The 13521-nt window shown below is 41.7% G+C and overlaps 1 protein-coding gene across 8 annotated transcripts in view; it reads right to left on the bottom strand.

Annotated features, from left to right (window-relative positions):
* ADAMTSL3 (ADAMTS like 3) overlaps positions 1 to 13132 on the bottom strand; it is a 181045-nt gene extending 167913 nt beyond the window's left edge. For 3 of the 8 annotated variants that reach the window (XR_005258135.1, XM_038147068.1, XM_038147063.1), the window contains exons 1-2: positions 12909 to 13132; positions 10874 to 10965 (exon numbers count right to left, since the gene is read on the bottom strand). Coding sequence is in view for 7 of the 8 variants with exons in the window: in XM_038147068.1 (XP_038002996.1) it covers positions 10874 to 10954 (81 nt within the window). In the remaining variant the exon portion in view is untranslated. Of the gene's footprint in view, positions 1 to 10873; positions 10969 to 11985; positions 12117 to 12164; positions 12458 to 12654; positions 12742 to 12908 lie in introns of those variants that run through there. The other 5 variants (XM_038147065.1, XM_038147069.1, XM_038147066.1 and 2 more) reach the window with 5 other exon arrangements.
* Between the last annotated feature and the right edge of the window lie 389 nt (positions 13133 to 13521).

The raw sequence follows: 13521 nt of genomic DNA, 5'->3' as shown, positions 1-13521 counted from the left end.
ATGGGAAACTTGGGTTGCCAACTTTCTACACAGCACATAACTCTGGGAAAATTAATTGGATTATTAAGGTCAAAGAGAGAGGCCAGCCCATTGTTGAAAGATAATCTAATTGAATTTTGCCAATTTTATCTGAATGATTACTCTCCAGATGAAGAGCTAGTGTCACTTTTTCATTGCTGCTAGTCCTTCTTCTTCACTTCTAGGCTCACTTCTTTCACCCATCTGGAACTAAGAAACCACATTAGTGGAAATTTCCCACAACCAAAGGGTTGGTTTTGTGCAGCTAGCTAGGCTTCCTCCACACTTAGTGCAGCTCTCCTTGAGACAAGATCATCCAAACTCAGCATCTTTACTCTCAGATTAAGGCATTCTTGAACAGAATAAGACAATACTGAGTGGTAACAGTAGAACCTAAAGGCTGGCTTTCACTATTCTGACCCAGACATGCACATTACTAGTTAATGTTTGCATTATTCATTCACATTTTGTGCCAGAGGAATCTTACTCCATGAGTTAAATTTTATTCATAGCTCAAGTCTACATTCAAAATAAGACTGGGCTAATATGGAAGCAAAGACTTATAAAAATTGAAAACTCCCTTTGAAACACATGCTTTCCAGTAAGTGCAGCTAGCAAAATGCAAAACACTGTCAACATTCCTACACCATGATGTCAATTTTCATCTGCACAGACAAAATGCTGCTACATGTAGAAATCAGCTCTGTCCTCCTTATTGGTGGTGTACTCGTGTCTCCTTCTTTTCACTCTCAGAACTGCACCATGCAGTGGAGACTGCAACCCCTTAAAAGGTTCAGAGACACCTCCCAAAGACAATAATTTTGGCAAAAAGCCTCATTGATTTTTAAAAAATGAGTTTCCACATTCAGCTTCAGTTCTTCTGAAAAACAATGCACATGCTCTAAGGACCAGTTTTGATGTTTGCCTCTACAGCAGTTCAGAGGAAGTCCTGCCAACAGGGAAGGACCATAACATCTGATAAAATGATCTTCAGTGACACAAAATAAAAAGTGACTTGTAAAAAAATAGAAATCACTTCAACTCTTGCAAAGTTTATAAGCAACAGGAAAATTGTCTTTGTTATTTCTGCCTTTTTTTTTTTTTCCAGAGAGACAAATGCAGCCATTTTTTAAGAAAACAGCTGCAGGCAACATTTGAAATGCCATCTGTCCTTAGCAGTTATATGATGAAGAGATGGACTGATTCACACCACTCAACAGGAAATAGGATAGCCAGGTACTTAGCCCTACTAAAATTCAGCCTCAGTTTGCTTGCTATGGGCAGGTCTTCCTCCAGAAAGCCTCCCACTGATGTCTCAGGCAAAGTGCCTGCAACTTCACTTGTTACTCAAGTGCAGAATGCTGTACAGTTGAAGTAGAAAGCCTGAATTTTGCAAAACAAGATCTCACTTGTGGCACAGCAACTTAATGATCTTGTTAAGAACTGAAATCTTGTAGAGCTTGGAGTACAAGAGCCCTCATACTATCACTGATTTAAAGTGAGCTTTCGGCAGACAAGGAATGATGAGACACTAAGTACAGGGCAAGAGGATTAGGTCTTTTCCTCAGTGTTCTCAAAGATTGGCCTTAACATTTGAAATAGTAAAAAGAAAATTCATAATTCCTACATTTCCCCCATTTCTAAATAGTGGCATCTATGTGACACATTACAGATGGCTCACTGAGGTCTAAATTCAGCAAGAAAAATAAGCAATTATAAACAAATGCATCACTGATGTCTGCTAAGGACGTAATTCAAGCAAGTTCAAAAGATGAGACCAAAACCCACATGTTTTGTTATCCCAGCTAAGGCCCTTCTCAAGATGGTTATCTACAGGAAGACATTTTCTCCAAGAAAAGCTTAGTGTTCTGAGAACATCTCTGGTTTCCTTGGAGAAACCATGCAAGTTGGGGGTTTTTTAATTAAAATTAAATTATTAATTTTTATTTATGAGTTAAACAAAAACTTCCCTTTTATTGCCACACTGCATAAGGGAAAAATTTTAAAAGGTTGGGTGTTAAGAACAGGTGATGCTAACAGGATATTGGAAAGGCCCATGAGACTTACAACATTAAGTAAAATCTATTTGCCCACTGATCTAATTGCTTACTGATTTTCAAATCTATTCCCACCAGATAACTAATGGCATTTTGAGCCCAGCTCCTGGCATTAAAAATACATTTATAGTTCCCTCCTAGCAGAAGATAAACAGCTGCATGGTAAAACCCCATATGTTAAGACAGCATTCTGGAGGTTTTCCTTATAGTTTTAACCAACCTATTGTGTTCCAAATTTAACTGGAAGAGGGAGGAAAAGGAAACAGGAAAAGCATTTGGGTGTGCAGTTTCACACTGAGGGGTAGGCAAGTGCTCTCCCATGCAGAGAAAATGTCTGGAATATTTGTGTTTTACAGAAGGACTGATCACATAATGGAAGTGGAACTTAAGCTAAGCCATCAGAAGCTGTTTCTCTATCTTCCTCAAGAAAATACTAGTGTTTGTTTAAAAACAAGAAGCTATTCAGCAATTAAGCCTGAATTTCCTCAAATACTTGAAAAATCATTCTAAAATTCTAACATTTGAAAATATATCAGAAACGTACTAAAAATGTTTGCATTAAAACAATTAATAACAATATAAAAAATATTCCCAGCAGATGCAAAGAAGCTCAGAATTTAGGCACCCATTTAGGTCTGGAGCAAGTTCTCAGGTCAGGACAATTGTCCAGATAGTCCTGGAGTTTGGAGCATGTATTTCTTTGTTAATTTTAAAATGATGATTCATAAGGGACAGTACATCTAGAACTGTTTCTAGTTCAATGATACTCAAGTGTTGCCCTGAGGAATATCAAAATGACCTAAGCACAGCTGAACTGATTCAGACCAAGGAACCATCCAGTCTAGCAGCTTCCAAAAACACCCAAAAAAGCACAGCCAGAGCAAGAATGCTGCAATACTTTCCTGGACTCACCTTCCCAGCCTGCTGGGGTTCATCTCTCTAGTACTGTGAAGTGGATCTTCCCAGCACTCATCCTGTCTCCCCTGACATCCATGTAACCTTCTACTCAAAAAGTACAGGAAGGAGTGCCAAATACCATTATCATGACATGGAAGAAACCCACACTTCATTGTTTTCAGTCTCCCACCTAATAGTTTTATTTAAAGGCCCTCAGTTCTTACACTGAAAGAAGGAAGTTACCAGCTGATTCCTGCCTAACCTTTCCACCCCATTCATAAAGGATTTGAGCTGTATACAGTGCACCAGCACAGGCAAACCAGGAATTCCTACAGTGAAAGGATGATACTCTGTCTTACACCTCCCTTTCACATCATTTCCTAACATTCAATTAGCACTGTTAACTGCTGTTCTGTGAAAAGACTTATGTGAGAATCACCACTCTAGAGGAAACATGTAATTTGTTAGTCACATAAAGCACCTTATATTCATATAAATAAAGTTATAAAATCAGGGGACAAAACCAGAGCCTGTTCAAGCAGTCTTATTAGTTAGTGGCTTTAGCAAAATCCCCTACATAGCATAGAGCACACACAGCCCATCTCTACAGGAATAGATGTATTTTCTATCCTGCTTTCAACAGAAGTGCTGATGAGGTCAGCTGAAAGAATCCATAATACGCCACATGTACCTGGCAGCTCACAGCTAGGATATTGCCTAGCAAGCAGGCAATACTCAAGACACTGTGCTTTTGGGTTTTTCAGCCAACATCCCATGTTACTCAACCAGGGAACAGTTTAAAAGTATTTGAAGACTCAAGAAAACAAATCACCAAATGAGTAATGAGACCTTGAAAACATCTAATAAAAGAAGACTCTCAGGAGAGGAAGACAAATTATATATTAGCATATTTCTTTTGTTATACATCCACAGAGAGCACTGAACTTGTTCAGCCTTCTGCTTCCACACCACTGCTACACCACAAGAAGCTGCAGTAGTCAGCAAGTAAAGAAAATGTCCATCAGAAGAGGCAAATCTGCATTTATCAGAACCAGTACCTGTCCCTTCACATTTCTCCACCCCAATAGATAGCCTGGAACAGCCATGTACATAAGCAGGGAAATTGCAACAAAAACAGGGGTTTTGGAGTTAAGTTAATTTCTTGCTGAATCAGCCAGCTGGGAATAAAGCCAGTTCCTGCAATCTTCTCAGAGCTTCGGCAAGGTGCATGCCAGGAAGCACTTATTGCCAGAGACTGAGGAAACACAATCCCTAACTCTTCACATTCTGCAGCAGTGCAGGTGTGTCCATGTCACCTTACTTCATTGGCTCTAAAAGGCAGGAGACCAGGCAACTAAAACTCTCCTCTACACCTTGATTTACCATGCACTGAGCCCCCATAGGTCCTTTCACAAATATACACTGTAAATGTTGCCCTGTTTTGCTTGCATGCACTAACAGGAGACTGCTTCCTATAAATTTTAAGCCACTTCATTTTTTCGGTAACACACCTGCTGACAGAAAAAAACACCTTTACATAAACACAGAAATACATGTTTCTACACATAAACAAACATTCCACTTATTTAATGCTACAAATCAGTCTCATTAAGCAATTGGGACCTCCCACCAGGACACCAATGACAGCCATTAGCATACAGCAACAATCTAGTAACTGCAATCATAAATGCAATTTTAATATTGCTTCACAATTTTGTTGAGCTAACTTGCATTCACTGTGTTTCTAGTGCATCCAGAAGCATGACAAACTGACAATTCTTGGAAACCACATTTCTCAAAACAGTCTGAAAATATTGTTCTTATTTTCCCTCCATAATGATGTTAAATCTAATAAATACAAAATTAGAAACAGAAATAACATTGTTGCTAAACACTTTATGTAATATGCTCTCTGGAAGGGATTTAGTAGGCCAAGTTCTCAAAAACTGCCCTCTCTTTATAAACACATGACACTTGTGCTTGCACTTCTCACATATTATCAAATATGCACGAGTACCAGAATTCATACACCAGAAATCTATTATTCCAAAAGAATTTGAAGGTGAAAATTTTGGTTTAATCAGCTAACTATGATGAAAAATACTAAGCCAGACTTTTTAGAAGTGCCTAAGGCACCTAATGCCTGGCTCCCATTAGGTTAATTGAAATTTACCTTGTTTTGAAAAATCCAGCTAAGCATTTACCAATGCAATTGAGTACTTAACAGTGTTTGTGTTTAATGTCTCAGGTCTTCCTGAAAGTCATCAAAACAAAGACTCCACAAACTCTTCTGAAAATACCACTCTACCTGCATTAATTTAGCACTCTTGTATGGCTGTCATCATCCAAAAAAAGTTCACAGAACTGTGCTTCCTCCTACAAGTGAAGTGAGGGAATTTTGAAAATCTGACCCTTAAATGCAAGGGCACTTGACAGTCTACAGTCTTCAGCTAATATAAAGTTCTCCCCTTGCAGGAAAGGAAGTTATGTGCCAGACGTCAAAACCTAAAGGAGGTATTGTCTATCACTGACAATGAAGTGAGTGCATGGAGCACATCAGAACTGCAGTGCAGTACAGTTCCTACATGGGTCTCAGTATTCTCCCTGGAGCTGCCATGGTTGTATCCAATGTCCTTTCTGGAATGTTGTGCTCACTATCAAACTGTACTTCAAAAACAAACCCATTCTTTCACCATGCCCAAACAATCCCTATTTTGTAGATTTTGCCTAATAAGAATTACACTGGAATTTTTCAAGTGTGACTGTGCTGGACTGTGCACAGCCACAGAATTATCATCAGTATTGTTAACTGTATAAAACTGTACTGACACATGGATTTGACTGAAGTACAACATTTGCACAATATGATATAAGTTGTACCTGAGATTTCTTGCATAGACTTACAATCCCAACAGCTATAGATGCATGATTATGAATCTGCCTCCACTATCACTGAATTCACTTTATTACTTGATTGCAAGCCATATTGGAGCTCCTGGGGATTCAGGCAAGCATGGAGAAATGTTTAAAGAAAAGCTTCAAAAACAAAAACTGAACATAAGGACAAATATGTTAACCTACAGGTTATAGAAGTAACAGCAAATAAAAATTACTCCAATTTTAAAATGTTCTTACAAAGCAAAATGCATTATATTGGACAGGTGAATCTTGAATTCTGGATGAAGAGTAAGAGCTTTAATATCAGTACAATCAATCATGTACGTTTTCTGTGATGCAAAGGCAGGAATGGAATTAGGTGCACTGTGCAAAACTGCCACCTCAGTGCTGTTTATGCCCCAATTTGGTAAGGAATATGAGGCATGCAGCTGCACCAAGCAGACTGAGTAATTACCAGTGATAATGAGTAATTATCAGTGACTAAGCATTCAAGTGTCTTCTAAACCAAAGATCATCCTAGAGCCATTCCTTCCTTTCTTGACTACTTTTCCAAAAGAAATTAGAAGCCACTGGCAGATGTTAGAAATTATTCCTGTCCTTGAGGCTTCTCTAAGTATACCAGACTCTCAGATATCTGGTTTTGGAAACAAAAACATGCAGCTCTACACACAACTGATCTGAGAATTTCTGTCCAATTTCAGTGTAACTTCATGAGAAATTATCATCATAACAAATAACTTAGATAGTAAAGGGGTGCTTTCATTGATGACATCTGTACTCTTGGTCCTCTCCCACAGGTGACTTTAATTTCCTATGACACATTTTAAAAAGTAAGTATTCATACATAGATTGTGCCTCAAGTCACAAGAAACATCAGCTTTTTAGGCAACTCCACTATTGGATTGTAAACCAGGGGTAACAGCAGTTCAGATTCTATGAGCACTGGCTGAGCAACCATTATCAGTCATAAATTTAAAGCATGTTCAGAAACTTCAGCATAAGTTTTCTGGTAATGCAGTCACTGAGTTGCAACCTTGTCAATAGCAATGAATATTTTAAGTCAGAATACTTGCACAGAGTCTCAGATATGTTATTTGTCTTTAGAAGCAGCAACTCAATCTTCACACTAAGAATAAAACCACAGGCCTTTTGAGGCTAATGGCAAAACTCCAGATAGGTGCAGAATTGCCACCTGCCTACAGAAACAGAAAACTGCTTCAAGTTTCATTCAGGACTCGCCAATCTCTCCTGATATTTCTAATCAAGGTTACTAGAGACTTAAGAATGTTGTATGGCATGTAGCTCATTATCTATTTTCTGGACATCAGTGTGCAATACATTCAGTGATTGTAAAACAATAATCCAAAGGTTTTCCACGAAGATGGTCTCCAAGTCCACTATGTCATGTAATGGACATCAGATTTTTGGCCTTGCAAAGCTCAGCCTTAAAGACATTTACTATGCTGGTAGTTTTTGGCAGATTGGTTATGGCAGAATCATTTTGAAGACAATAATGTTTTCAGTATGTATATCCTTCACTTCCAAAATATCACAGATAGTTAGAAAAGACCATAATGCAGGCAGGGATTGCAGGAACATAAATCATAGAGGCAACCAACAGTTTATTGAATGAATTTATGACCTATGAAACTTTCCCTTCCATAGAAACCAAGACTTAAGGCTTCTTAAATACCCAGACATGGTGTCTTTGCTGTTACTCCCTCTGCACACATTACCAACCCCATGGTCTTTGGAGGCAAAATGCACTGACTAGCAGAGGGTTTAATTTAGACTGTAGGAACCTTCTAAAATATCAGCTTATTCCTGATTTGAAAACAACATACCAGAGAATAAATCTAAAATGAATCCATGTGTAAAATTCTTGATATATATTTGCCCACACATATCTGATAGCCATCGTTTCTTCCTGCCAGTAATCCATTAGAGGGACTATAAAGATATACAGTCCTACATACATTTCATAACAAATATAACAGCATCTAGTTGAATGGTGTAATAAAATATCATCACAAGGTTAAGAAAGAGTTGGTTACCAGGCTGAACATCCTGCCTTTTCAATTACCAATATGAAGCAATATGTACTCAAGAGATCACTTCAAAACAGCAGAACTGGGCTTGGACACTTCTACTTTGTTAGCTTAACCTTCAATTAAAATCTATAGAATTAATAGCTCTCCTGCTACAATGTGAGGGAAAATGAGGAGCCTTTTAAACAATATTTAGCAATAAATTCAATGTTTGGGATGTAGTTAACATTCCCAAATACACATAACCAGTAGAACAGAGTAACTTCTTTGGATAGAGCCATCATTTAAATCTTTGGAAACAATGAGTTATTCCATGTTGCTGCTACCATCTGATAGACAAGTATCTTGTTTGTTTTCAAGAAAAACATACATACGTAATCTGCTTGTATTACCACTGGCTTTAGACTAATGCAGTTCCATTAATTTCATTTATATTGGCACATACAAGAAAAGGTCAGCTCTGTACTTGCAAAAGAACAGGGCCAAGCCTTACCCACAAGGGATCTCTTCCTGAGTGATTTATGTCACTGCTCTTGGTCACAGAGCAGATTTAACAATCAGGCAGCTCAACAATGCTCAGGGGTAAAATATTCCCTGGGTTATCCTAGGAAACCTAATTTACCTACTAGTGTAGCAACTAATTTGCCATTGACAAAATAATTCTGTCAAATTTGAGACACAGTGCATCTGCAAGAGCAGCGATAATTTTGGAGCCCAGCTAAACACCACACTGCTTATTACCATGCTGTGAAGAATCAGAAAGGACTCCTATAACCAAAGTTAAGTTCCATTGCTTCTCAGGAACAGCTACCTCTTTTTCACAACTTCTCATGTTAAAGTTTTCTTTGCATTACATTCATACCACATTTCCACCACATTCTTCTTAAATGGTCATTTTTTTTATCCTGTACCTGCCTCAAGCAGGATGAAATTAATCAATTGCACATAAGTGATATGACATAGACTTGTGACCTTGCCTAGCATCCAATTGTTTCTAATTGATTAGCTCTAGACATAAGCACTTTAATAGCCAAAAACAACAGAAGTGGAAGTTATGGTACAATATTAGGGTAAAATGACTGTGTGTGGTCCATTTAGAATGGCCCCAAGCAACCAATTAAAGAATTAATGGTTATTGGATACCAAAAATGTTATGTTAAATAATATAAAATATCTTTAATGTGCCTAAAATTGTGATAAAACACCTAGAACTTAGGAGCAAAAGGGCCTCCTACAAGATTGGGGTTAAGTGCTAATAACTCAAATATGCCAAACAGATTACAGTATTTTAAAGGACAATCATGACCATAAAATTTGACCTGGATTGAAGTGTTCATAAAGCTACTCACAATAGCAAATTGATTACTACAATGTGTTTGGGTTGTTTTTTATTATAAAGAGACAAGCGAAGCTATGCCAAACCATTTGTGGAGAAGAGGAAACTATGCCACTACTGGTTCCAGCTCTGCAATAAGAAAAATATGAAAGAAAAAAATACAAGAAAAATACTTTAAAAGTAAAAAATGGTCCCTTCATAACCAAAAGGCATGAAACCAAAATTAACATGTCCCTTCTCTGAGCTTCTATTCTTATCTTGAACAGAACTATTAAGGGAACTCCATGAACTATTTCCTGAGTGTTTTATAGGGCTGGTTATTACAGCATCACTCAACTGCTTGCACACAAGAACACAAGCTGAACAGGCACAGCAAATCTGTAACATTTTTCTCCTTGCATAAGAAATATGCAGGCAAAAAGCAGATCCCACTGTGGCCCTATCTGCTCAGACATGTATTGAATACACTGTGTTTTACTGCACAATCAATACAGATGTAAATTTTCACTTAATTGGCAAGTTCTTTACTCAAGTAACCAGTGCACTGGTTAGCTGCAACCATACCCACAGAGAGATGTTCATTATCTGCCAAATCACTCACAGCACTCAGCAGTGCTACTGAGGATGCAGGGGGGCCCCATTCCCACTACCTTGAACCTCAACATCCACCATAAAATGATCACAGCTTACTCAGCTGTCTAGTGCAGTCTCCTCAGTTTCTTCATACTCCTTTTGCCTGGTGTATTGTTCTTCAATTCAAAATTCTTCAGTATGTATATTTATACACGGCCCGGCACATCAGGCTCCACTTCTCAGCATTGCAATAGTACAAATAGTGCACAACAACACTGATCTTATTTAAAGAATTTACTTTTGTGTTGAAAACTACTACAATGCTTAAAGAAAGGTTCCTATTTATTTAAAAAAAATTCAGTTTATTTAGTCATCTTTTTCTAAGAATTTATTTGATTTATATGTACTTAAGACTGAAGAATCCTTGAAACATGTTGTGCTGTGGGAACTATCAGAATAGAGAATGACATACTGTAAAAACATCTCTGGAACACACCAGCACTCCGTATTTCTTGAAATACTCACCTCTTGGAACAGATTAGGCTCACGTGTCAGGCAACAGATCAGATGGCAGCTATGGTTTTTCCTCCATGGTTCCTGTACTCATTGAGCACTTGGAGCAAAGACCTTTTTGGGTCACCTTCCCTGCCTTCCCACTTCCAAATGCTTTAGATGTTTCTACCAAGGTATTTCTATTACCCTTGTTGCTTACAGCACCTTAACATTTATCAGGTGCTTAAACTCCCGGGGGCAAAGAACAGCTGTGCTGCCTAGAAAGACCCATGGCATTACACATCTGGAAAGATCTCCCTTTGGTCACCCTTTGGTAAAGTCAGCTACAGTATATGTAAGCAGGAGAGAGAATATTCATTTCCCACATGAATGTCTTTAAAGGATTGGTGAAAGGAAAATGTTCTCATTGGGAGACTTTAATTACAGAGCAGCTCCTTCAGCAGTTTTCTGGTTTAAAACAGTAATGCAAAGTGTGCAGCAAGATCACCTGATACAGGACCAGAAACGACAACAGCAACAAGTTCATTACCTACCTGTAGGTGAGCATAGAGAGCAAAAGCAAGCCAAGTGATCTCCCAGGACAGCCCAGGGGATTTAGGGCTGGCCATCCTCATGCCTTGGGGCTCTGCTGAGAGAAATTGTTTCAAGTTACAAACAAAATCAAGTGGGCTCCGCCAGAATTTCAATGACTAAAGCAAACTGGGCCGGCCGCTGGAAGCAGCGCAATGCAAACACCGCAGTGCTGCGCTGGCCAGAGCGGCAGGCGCAGCGCATGCCATGAGCACAGCCTGCAGGGTGAGGCAGCTCCAATTAGGGCACTAAAAAGGACCACAATGAGAGGGTCGGGGAAGGAAGCGGACAGGCTTAACTATCTCCTGAATGTAGGAGAATTCATTAAACTGGGAATCCCTCTCACCTTGATCTCTCAAATGTAAAATCCAAGGAGCATAGAACTCCTGATGTACTTTCCAGCACTTTCACCATTCAAAGATGAAAGCCCAGCCCTGGGATTTCAGCAGTCGTTTGCACTGCCTTTGAAAGCTCAGAGACTAAACAATCAGGGCCTAATAAGCGTTCAGAATAAAAAAATCCATCAATTTAGTGATCATCAAAATTACAAGGCCAGCATGGACTTGTCAATTTAAATTGCCAAAAAACCCATCATGTAATAATATTACACATTCTGTTAATTTCTTGTGTCAATGCGCCTTATTGCCTTAGACTATACTCTGCCAGAGTGATCTCAAAACAGTGCAAGTTTTATACACCCCCAGTACACACACACAAATAGCCCTCCTCCCCCTCAGCCACCACCCCACAAGTTCACCAAGCTGCACAGTGAATGCAAACTTCTCCTTCAAATAAAATACTCCTTTCTAAAAAAGCAGGCAACCCAAAGGAAAACCATCTACCCAAACAGCTCTTGCACCTGTTCAACCGAACATAATTAAGATTCCTAACAGAAAGAAGCGTTTTATTCCCTCCCTCCAAAAACATCGTAAAGCTCCCCTTCCTCCCAAAATCATCAGCACCCCTAGATGCTTTTGTCGCTCAAACTTATCAACTATGACAATAAAAGAAGGAAGACTTATTATTTTTCCCCCTTGTCCGGGCATTGCCGAGAGCCCCAGGCGGCCGAGCGCACCAGGCTCCGGTGTTTCCCAGGTACCGGCGCTGGGCTCCCGGAGCACCCCGCTCCGCCGTGCCCTCACGGAGACTCCTCCGGAGCGACCCTCGCCCGGCACCGCGGCCGCCCCCTCCCCTCGCCGAGGGAGCCCTCTGTTCGGGGCAGAGGGTCGGGGCTGCCCTGCGCTGCTCACCCACCTGGTGCGGCGCGCCGGGGAGCGCGCAGCGGGGCCGGAGGGCGGCGGGGAGCGGGCCGGGCACGGCCGGCGCACGGGAGAGCCTCGCCTGTCACGGCACCGGGGATGCAGCATCCTGCCCCGCGAGCGGCAGCCCCTCCCTCACGCCAGGCTCCAGCCCACCGCCGCGCCTCAGCCAAGGTCCTACAGGCTGCTGGCAGCGGGCCGCCCCCGCCCGCCCGCCGCAGCCCGGCCCCGGCCGGAGGCGCCCGGGCGCCTCCACCTGCGGCGCGGAGCCCGGCCCGGCTCTCGCTCCGCGGCTCGCTCGGCACCCCCCGCGCAGCCTCTGCCGCCCCGGCCAGCGAGAGCGGGCGGGCGGCCAAGCGAGCCCGTTCCCCCCCCGTTCCCCCCCGCACCCCCCCGGAGGCACTGGCGACGCTCCCGTGTCGGGGGCCGAGACCCCGGCAGCCCGGGACCAAGTGGTTCGTCTTCCCCCGAGGGGCAAAAGCTACCGTGAAGTCAGCCTCCGAATCTGATGCAAAGCAGCTTCCAAAACCGCAACCATCCTGTGTCTCATCTGCAAGTAACTCTCGCTATTACAGCTACAAATCTGCTCGCACACCGAGTAGGTCTTTAATCATGCTGCCCTCTACGATAATTTTAGGTTTCCTACTGTAAATCTGGCGAATATGTCTCGTAGGACAGCTTTGCTCTCGTTCTCCCTCTGAGCTTCGAGCTGCTAAACAGGAACGCCAAAATCCTCTACCTTTGCGCTACGGCTTCCTCTGATGTTCCCAGCTTTCGTCGAGTCCGCTAAGAGCAGCACGTAGAGAAAGGGCTCTGATCCCTGCCACTGAAGTTAAAAATATGCTCCAGTGAACTAAACATAACCGATGAAGAGTTTGTTCAAATATGTTGCACTGGAAACTTTTCCAATCTGTTTAGGTTTCTCACCAGCACGGGAATGCGCCTCCTCTATCGTTAGGAACAGAGTGCCCTCTGCTGAAACCAGCCTGCAGAGCCCGGGAGCGGCGGGAGAGCCGCACGCCCGGCCCGGAGCAGCGCGAAGCATCGCGGGGACCCCGCAGAGACACCAGCGCTGCCCCAGCTGCCTCCTCCGTGCCACTGGACCTCGCAGGCTGCTGTTTCAGGTCTGGTTCAGCCCGGACACCTGAAGCTGTTCTGCCCAGTCTGTACATGATGATAATAGGCTGTGTAACAGGCAAGAGTGCTGCTAAGGACCCGATCTCCTACTTTTCTCTAATACCACTCAGCTGAAAGTGCATCAGCTTCCCGGAAAGCTCAGCTTTCCATTAATTTCAGTTGCCACAGTTACTTAAACAGTCCTTTCACTATGACATCAGTCATAACCATAAAAT

This window comes from Motacilla alba, chromosome 10 (assembly GCF_015832195.1).
Source record: "Motacilla alba alba isolate MOTALB_02 chromosome 10, Motacilla_alba_V1.0_pri, whole genome shotgun sequence".
Taxonomy (NCBI): Eukaryota; Metazoa; Chordata; class Aves; order Passeriformes; family Motacillidae; genus Motacilla; species Motacilla alba.
The sequence above is the reverse complement of the archived record's forward strand: the minus strand, read 5'-3'. Positions and strand labels throughout refer to the sequence as shown.